General features: G+C 40.4%; 1 protein-coding gene across 1 annotated transcript; it reads left to right on the forward strand.

Annotated features, from left to right (window-relative positions):
* Positions 1 to 1,233: 1,233 nt before the first annotated feature.
* On the forward strand, positions 1,234 to 6,773 carry LOC129430398 (uncharacterized). The gene is made up of 2 exons (XM_055187557.2): positions 1,234 to 6,472; positions 6,674 to 6,773. The coding sequence occupies exon 1, from the start codon at positions 1,471 to 1,473 to the stop codon at positions 6,139 to 6,141; it is 4,671 nt and encodes a 1,556-aa protein (XP_055043532.2). The 5' UTR covers positions 1,234 to 1,470; the 3' UTR covers positions 6,142 to 6,472; positions 6,674 to 6,773.
* Positions 6,774 to 9,345: the final 2,572 nt, after the last annotated feature.

Genomic DNA, 9,345 nt, shown 5'->3' on the forward strand with positions numbered 1-9,345 from the left:
TGGAAAGCCATACCTACCAAGAGCTGTAAGCAGCAGAAAGGTGAGAAGCACTCCGAGTCCAAATTAACAGTGCCTTTGTGTCCAGTTGCCGCCTGTAGAGAAAGAGAGAACGAGAGTGAACGTCAGGAAAACGAACCGTGGAAAGTTATACCTACCAAGAGCTGTAAACAGCAGAAAGGTGAGAAGCACCCCAAGTCCAAATTAACAGTGCTTTTGTGTCCAAGCTGCCGCCTGTGGAAAAGGAGAACAGAGTGAACGTCAGGAGAACGAACTATGGAAAGTTATACCTACCAAGAGCTGTAAACAGCGGAGAGGTGAGAAGCACCCAAGTCCAACTTAACTGTGTCTTTGTGTCCAAGCTGCTACCTGTGGAGCAAGAGAGAAGAGGAGTAAACATTAGGAGAACGAACTGTGGAAAGTGATACCTACCAAGAGCTGTAAACAGCAGAGAGGTGAGAAGCATCCCAAGTTCAACTTAACTGTGTCTTTGTGTCCAAGCTGCTACCTGTGGAGCAAGAGAGAAGAGGAGTAAACATTAGGAGAACGAACTGTGGAAAGTTATACCTACCAAGAGCTGTAAACAGCAGAAAGGTGAGAAGCACCCCAAGTCCAAATTAACAGTGTCTTTGTGTCCAAGCTGCTGCCTGTGGAGTAACGGAGAACAAGAGTGAACATCAGGAGAACGAACGGTGGGAAATTATACGTACCACGAGCTGTAACCAGCGACGAGCTAACTGGGTCTTGTGTTCTAGCTGCCGCCTGAGGACCGAGGAAGGAAGGAGAGTGAGCTGAACATAAGCATTGTGTAAACCTGAGCGGTGAAGTCCCTGCAGAGCGAAATTCAGGTACGCAGGTGGAGAGAGTTAACCCCAAAATACTCACACTATTTTACATTTGCCTCCAGGAAAGAAGAGGAGACGCCACGGATAACGGGGACAGGCAGGAGCCTGCTTTTCAAGTCTTCCCCTTGGTCTCAGCCCCCTAGACCCCCGTTGCCCCCTTGCTCCCTGTCACACTCTTGGCCGTGGCCCACCTGGAGGGCAGAGCCTAATATTAGTTTTAATTCCCCATTTCCCCATTTCCCCAGTACATTTTAAATATTTAATAAATAAAGATTATTTTATACTTACCTGTTCTCGTGTTGTCTGGTCATTGGGTTGGCTTTGGGGACCTCCTCGAGGTGGAAGTAGAGAAGGGGCGTGGCTCTAGCTAAACATAGCCAGCCCCTGGGTGTGACACTTACGCAAGTACGTGGAAGGATCAGCTAAGAAGGCCATTGAAAGTTACTTCCTGTTAGGCACAGAGTCAGCATATCATGCAGCATGGGCTGTACTAGAAGAAAGATATGGAAACCAATTTGTTATTGCTAAAGCCTTCAGAGACAAGCTTAATTCATGGCCAAAGATTGGTTCCAAGGACAGTGTTGAGCTGAGAGAATTTACTGACTTTCTCAGAGGCTGTGAAGCCGCTATGTCGCAGATTAAAAGCCTTGAAGTCCTTAATGATTGTAATGAGAACCAGAAAATCCTTTCCAAACTTCCTGATTGGTTAGCCTCAATGTGGAATCGTCAGGTCATAGAAATTGAAGAAGAAACTAAGACATTTCCTACCTTCAGTAAGTTTGTAAAGTTTCTAACACGAGAAGCTAAAATTGCTTGCAACCCAGTGACATCACTTCATGCACTGAAGTCTAATGAGGTTGGAAAGGGAAAGGTTTCAAGAAATCAAGACACTAGAGCAAAAGTGTTAACAGTCCAGTCCAGTGAGAGAGCAGATGCTTCAAAATGTGCCTTCTGTGAGAGATCAGGACATGGTATACACAAATGTCGTAAGTTTATGGAGAAAAATGTTGCAGAGCGAATCAAGTTTGTTCAAATGAGCAAGTTATGTTTTGGATGTTTAAAACCTGGTCATCGCTCAAAGCACTGTGAAAATAGAAGTGCATGTGAGAAGTGCCAGAAGAAACACCCCTCATGTCTACATGAGGATCGTACCAAAGAAGCAAAGAGGACCCCACAATCAGATCAGTCAAAGGACAAGTTGATGGAAAGAAAACCAGAGTCAATGCAAATGAAAGAGACCACAAGTGAAGCAACATCCAACCGTGTAATACAGGATGTGATTAACACTCATACCTCTACAATTGTACCAGTATGGGTCTCTACTACCAATGAACCAAATCATGAAGTTCTGGTTTACGCACTTCTAGATACCCAGAGTGATACAACCTTCATCCTGGAGGAAATAGCTCAAGCTCTTGACACTAAGAAAGAAGCTGTGCAGCTGAAGCTCTCAACGATGGTATCAAAGAGCACCATTGTTCCATGCCAGAAGCTAACTGGTTTAATTGTGAGAGGATTTTATTCAGATAAGAAGATTGCGCTGCCAGTAACCTATTCAAGAGAGTTTATCCCTGCAAACAGAACTCACATTCCTACACCAAAAACGGCAAAAGTGTGGCCTCATCTAATGCACATAGCTGAGAAGATTGCTCCTCAACAAGTTTGTGATATTGGCCTTCTGATTGGCTACAACTGCCCTCAAGCTCTCCTTCCTAGAAAAATAGTGTCTGGTGAAGAAAATCAGCCATTTGCCCAAAAAACAGATCTAGGCTGGAGCATTGTTGGCTGTGGAAATCCCTCTGTAGACTACGGGGATGCTATTGGAGTGAGTCATCACATCATAATGAAACAAGTAATACCAAGTCTACAGTCTTCTCTCAATCTTAAAGGGGAAGTTCATTACATCTGTAGAACACAAATTAAAGAAATCATTACTCCACCAAATGTCATCAAAGCTCTTGAGTCTGACTTCAATGAAAAGGTGGCAGAGGACAGTCGCATTTCTCAAGAAGACCTACGTTTTCTGTCAAAAATGAAAACAAGCATCAGACAGAAAGAAGATGGTCATTATGAAATGCCTTTGCCTTTCAAAGAAGACAGACCAAACTTGCCCAATAATAAAGGATGTGCTATCCATCGCCTAAAATGCTTGGAAAAAAGGCTTAAAAGAAATGAAAAATATTATAGAGACTATGTGGACTTTATGAATGAGACAATTGCTCGAGGAGATGCTGAGAAAGTCCCAGCTGAAGAAGCTGACAAGAACCCTGCTTGGTACATTCCCCATCATGGGGTTTACCATCCTCAAAAACCTGAGAAGATCCGTGTAGTATTTGATTGCTCGGCAAAGTTCCAAGGTACATCCCTTAATGACCATTTGTTAGTTGGTCCAGAGTTAACAAACACCCTTGTAGGTGTTCTCTGTCGTTTCCGAAAGGGTCCGGTGGCAATCATGTGCGATGTAGAGCGCATGTTTCACCAATTCCATGTGAAGGAACAAGATCAAGACTACTTACGGTTTCTCTGGTGGGAGAAAGGAGATCTAGAATCCCAGCCGCAGATCTATAGGATGAAAGTACACCTCTTTGGTGCAGCCTCCTCACCCGGGTGTGCCAACTACGGCCTCAAGCATATTGCCGCTCAAGGTCATGGCAGCTTCAGCGAAACCTCCATTCGATTTATAGAAAGGAATTTCTATGTCGATGACGGATTGACAAGTGTTTCAACTGTGGATGAAGCTGTCAAGCTGATAAAGGAAGCAAGAGAACTTTGTAGCACAGGAAGGCTTCATTTGCATAAATTTGTAACGAACAGTCAAGAAGTGAAAGCATCTATTCCGCAGGAAGAATGTGCACAGAGTGCTGTAGATCATGACTTGGCTTTGGGTGAGCTTCACGTGGAAAGGGCGCTTGGTGTGAAATGGTGCATCAGATCTGATAGCTTCCAGTTCAGAATATTCATTAAGGAACAACCACTCACCAGAAGAGGAGTTCTGTCCACTGTGGCATCTTTGTATGACCCACTTGGCTTTGCAGCACCCTTTATCCTTGTTGGTAAACAAATACTACAGCAGATGTGTCAAGATAAAGCTGGTTGGGATGAACCACTTAAGGAGAATTTGAGACCAAAGTGGGAAGCTTGGCTTTCAGATCTACAACAATTGGCTGATGTGAAGATCCCGCGATGTTATCTACCGTCAACCTTTCAGGAAGTTCGGCGTTATGAGCTTCATCATTTCTCTGATGCTAGTGCATCTGGATATGGAGAATGCACATATCTCAAAGCCATTGATACATCAGGAAATGTTCATTGTTCCTTGGTTATGGGCAAAGCCAGAGTTGCTCCTACTAAGATTACAACAATACCAAGGCTGGAGTTATCAGCGGCAGTAGTTGCTGTACAAACAAGTGACTTGCTCAGGAAAGAGCTTGAGATAAACAACCTAGATGAGTACTTCTGGACAGACTCGAGGGTTGTCCTTGGGTATATTAATAATGATGCAAAGAGATTTCATGTCTTTGTAGCAAACCGCGTTCAACGCATTAAACAAAGTACCGATGCAAAACAATGGAGATATGTGACTTCTGAAGAAAACCCTGCGGATTATGCATCCAGAGGCCTTACAGCAGAAGAACTCATATCCTCCAACTGGTTTACAGGACCAAAATTTCTGTGGCAAGAGGAATTGCCCAGAGATGTCAAGGTGGAAGAGATCGTAGACAATGACCCAGAGTTGAGAAAAGCTCAAGTTCACAAAACTCAAACAAAGGAAGAAAGTTCATTGCTGGATAGACTTCAAAAGTTTTCGGATTGGTCAAGAGTGATAAAAGCTATTGCAAGACTTCAGCGACGTGCCAAGGAACTCAAAGATGTAAGTCCAAGAGTTAATGAAGCCACCAGTATTGAAGAAAGAAAGAATGCAGAGCTTACCATAATCAAAATGGTCCAACAATCAGCATTTTATGATGAGATCCAGAGACTCCAACAACAGAAGGAGATTGACTCCAACAACAGCACAAACAAACTGCATCACCTGAATCCCTTCTTAGACGAGCATGGTATCCTCAGGGTGGGAGGTCGCTTAGCACATGCTGCGTTACACCCACATGTAAAACATCCAGCAATACTCCCACAACATAGTCATATATCATTGTTACTCATCAAACATTATCATGAACGAGTGTATCACCAGGGAAGAGGAATGACAATTAATGAGCTGCGATCAAATGGTTACTGGATTGTGGGATGCAGCAAAGTAGTGTCTTCATATATCTACAAATGCACTAGGTGCAGGAAATTCAGAAGAGGCACTGAAGAGCAAAAGATGGCGAATCTTCCTCCAGAACGCATGGAAGCAACCCCACCTTTCACATACTGTGGGATGGACTGTTTCGGTCCTTTCTACATCAAAGAAGGAAGAAAGGAGCTGAAGCGCTATGGGCTTCTATTTACATGTATGTGTTCCAGGGCTGTACATGTAGAAATGTTGGATGATTTGTCCACTGATGCATTCATTAATGCTTTGCGTGCTTTCATTGCCATACGTGGACCAGTGCGTCAACTTAGATCGGACCAGGGCACTAATTTTGTTGGTGCAAGACGAGAATTTGCTGAAGCACTAAAAGAAATGAATAAAGAATGCCTAAAGGAGTTCGGCTGTGAGTTCGTCATGAACACCCCATCAGCCAGTCACATGGGTGGCATTTGGGAGAGGCAAATAAGAACAATAAGAAGTGTCTTGACATCCATCCTGGATCAATCGGCTCAAAGGCTTGATAGTGCCTCTCTAAGAACATTTCTCTATGAAGTCATGGCTGTTGTCAATAGCAGACCTTTAACCACAGAGTATCTGAATGATTCATCAGGTCCGCAACCACTTACACCTAACCATATCTTGACGATGAAGTCTTCGGTAATTTTGCCACCACCTGGAGAGTTTGTCAAGGAAGACATCTACCTACGCAAGAGATGGCGAAGGGTCCAGTATTTAGCAAATGTATTCTGGTCACGATGGAGAAAAGAGTATCTTCTGAACCTCCAAAACAGGCAGAAATGGCACAAACGTCGTAGAGATGCAAAGGTCAATGACATCGTCATTCTCAAAGATGACACTGCTCCACGCTGTCAATGGAAGTTAGCGAAGGTAACAGAAGTACACAGCAGTACAGATGGCTGTGTGAGAACAGTGAAGTTATTGATCAGTGATTCGACACTAGATAACAAGGGCAAACGTGTTACTAAAATGACTTACCTTGAAAGGCCCATCCAGAAAATAGTTACCTTGATTGAAGCAGAATAAGAGCTTACCTTGTGTCTACCATTCCTTGGGATTCTAGGTCATAATATTTGACCAAAGGTTATGTTACTGAGTTACAAAAGTCACAAGAAAGTGCTTTGGTGGGAGTGTAACTGACAGAGAAGTCAGTTTATGTTTTATGCTTATTTAATCATTTTTATTAATGTATGTTAAAGAAAAAGCTCAAAGTGACTTAGGAAGAAAAGATGTCTGCAGCACCACATGGAAGATGAAGCTTTTCTATGTTTAAATGTTTATATTTTATCCATCTGGAGTTAAAAAGGCCATCAGATGCAAGATTAAGTTCTCCTTTTGGTAATAAGCAGCCAATGAAGTAAGTTTTCATTTATATTGTATGTGATTGATGTGGATTGTTTGCTATCTGGAAAAGAGCAATATCTGTGCAAAGACTATAGTTGTGCTGTTTAAATTGAATTTAACTCTGTTAAAAGTGTTACAAAGACAAAGTTTATTTGTTTTATTTATTTATGTCTTTATACAGTCTTTATTTTAACTTTATTTTTTGTGTATTTAGTTCTCACGGCATTCTAAGTTGGAAGCAGTCAATAAATAGCCTGTCATCAGAGAATCCTTGTGCTCGTGAAATTACTGGGGGGAGCTACAACTTGAGTGGTATACATTTTGGAATAATGAGGCCAATGTCACCACCGTCAGATTAGTGTCACCACCGTCAGACGTAGTTTTAAATGAGTATGCTTACAATATGTTTCTTCAGTGCTGTTGAGTTATTAAATTAATATTCTCTATTAATACAAAAATATGTTTATTAAATAAAAAAATCATTACTTTTTCTATTTAGGCTAAAGTAAATGTTGTATGAGTAATAACTGGAAAAACGCCTATTTTATGAAAAAAAAAAAAAATACGAACAGGGGAGGTTGCACCAGTAAATTGCTGAACAGCCAAGACCTTGGTCTATAATGATATACCTTCAGATTTTGTAATTTAATTAACTTTTTTTTCAAAATTTAAACCTGTTTTATCCAAATTCACAAGAATCACTGATATAATGCACAAAAATAAACAAGAACTATTAGAGGAGTGATTAAAATCAGAAATATATAAGGTGCCATTAATGTTTACAGTAATTTTGTAATGTACACTGTGAAGTGTAAATAACAACATAATGTGAAAAACTTAAAATACTACACAGATATTACACAATACTCTGTAATTCCTTATAAGTTTTATTAAAGTATTATTTCATAACGTCAGCGTGAAATGGCGCACGTTTTAAAGAGCGCACTGTTTTCAACCGCATTTCCTGTTTACCGTGGCGTCGACGTCATTACTGTGCTACTAACCAATGATACACGTTATGGGCTGCGCGTGCAGCTCCGCCCTAGGTTCATACACGCCCCGATCTGCAGGCTGCAGCCAGGGGCTTCTCAATGGTGCTGATCAGCGGTACTCCATGTGGTCTCTCTTCAATAAGTAGGTCCGTTGCACCACTAAAGGGCTCTCGTGTTCCCACTTTCATCTGCAGAAACCAGCTTTGGAAGACAAGCATCCAAAAATATGTAAGTACACACCTGAACAAAATATATAACACGTGCTGGTGTTTTTTAATTTATTAATGAAAACATATTGTGGCTTTTAAGAAATATCTTTTTTTTTTCCATAAATTTATCTGTCTGGATTACTCTCCATTGCAGATATGAACGATGTACTGGGCTTGGATTTGTCTTGCGTTTTGTTTTTGAGTCTATCTTTAACATACTTGATATTTCTAGGAGTTCTTAAAGCAACACTATGTAGTTTTTTTTACCTTTAAATAACATCTCTAAAATTATTTGAGTGATAAAACAACTTTTAACTGGACAAATTGTACTGTTGCTGCAACCTGAGTAGCCTCCTAGCTGCTACAAGCAGACTCTGAAAGTGGCGGTGGAGGGTAGGAAACACAGCCCCGCCCCTCCCCCCGCCTGCTGATACCAGACACTGTTGCGCTTTTCAACCACATGGGGGAGCTGTAAGTCATTTTTACATGGAAACTACATAGTGTTGCTTTAATAAATAAAAATAAACAAATAATAATACAATAATGTGGCGGTAGGAGAGTAAAAGTTGCACTTTTAAGCATTACAACGTGATCACGTGACCACTACCAGCCGAGGCAGGCTGTGTTAAACTCGACAGAGCAAATATAGAAGAGCACAAATTTGGTTTAGAGCTCATTTCAGTGACTACACGCAAATGTCCACATGCAGATATCTGCCTGTAGGCAGATCAAATAAGGAGGGATGGTGTCCTAGGTTTTTTCCATAGACACTGGTTAATCACAAACGAAAGGTTAAAAATTTGTTTGTTACGCGACAATGGAACGCAAATTACATGGTACAGTCTGTTTAAGTGTTTGATGTTGTTTGATCAGTCTCCTTTTGCAGGCTGAAAACGTCTGGTGTTACAGCATTGATTCGTGGATAACTTGTAAGTACCGTTTGAGTGTACATTTACAAGATTTGGTGTTTTTAAATGATGAAGATGAAGTGAATTTACTTACCACTTTTATTTTTTTATTGTTCATGCTGCTTTAACTGGAAAATCATTAGTTTAAATTTCTTGTAATTTCAGCCTCGGACGACATAAGCCTTTTGGTAGCTCAGTTAAAAAAAATTGTGGATAGTTTTATGGACTTACATAATTTCCGTGATGCTCACATATATACACGTTATCTTTTATCTATTAATTTAGCTATTGCTCATATTCAAGCCCAAGTTGGATGGAAACTGTCAGTGAAACCAACTAAGGCATTTCCCCAGGAAATCTATAATGCCTTGAAATATGATACATTGCATCAGTTGTTGACTGTATAACATTAAAAGTATTTCCAATTTCAGTGTGGCATGAATTGTCGTTTTGGGCTCTACAAATGAGTAATATAATGTGAGCCATAACCAAAAGTACCATTTAGTTTAATCAAATAATTAAAGAGTATGTTTAATATGTTTTCTATCAACTGCTTCAAGTCTCCCTCAGTTCTGGTTTGAAGCGTAGATTTTTTCACAATTAAATAAATTATTGATGGATAAAATTATATAAATGTAATGAATATGATACATGTAAGGTGAGAGATTATTTAATATAAACATGAACTTTCATGAAAACATCATTGTAAACCAATATTCAAACTTGTTCATTTATTCATATTAATATGGGTCATATCTTTATTTTTGTTAGCAGATT

The sequence above is a fragment of the Misgurnus anguillicaudatus genome, chromosome 21, assembly GCF_027580225.2.
Source record: "Misgurnus anguillicaudatus chromosome 21, ASM2758022v2, whole genome shotgun sequence".
Taxonomy (NCBI): Eukaryota; Metazoa; Chordata; class Actinopteri; order Cypriniformes; family Cobitidae; genus Misgurnus; species Misgurnus anguillicaudatus.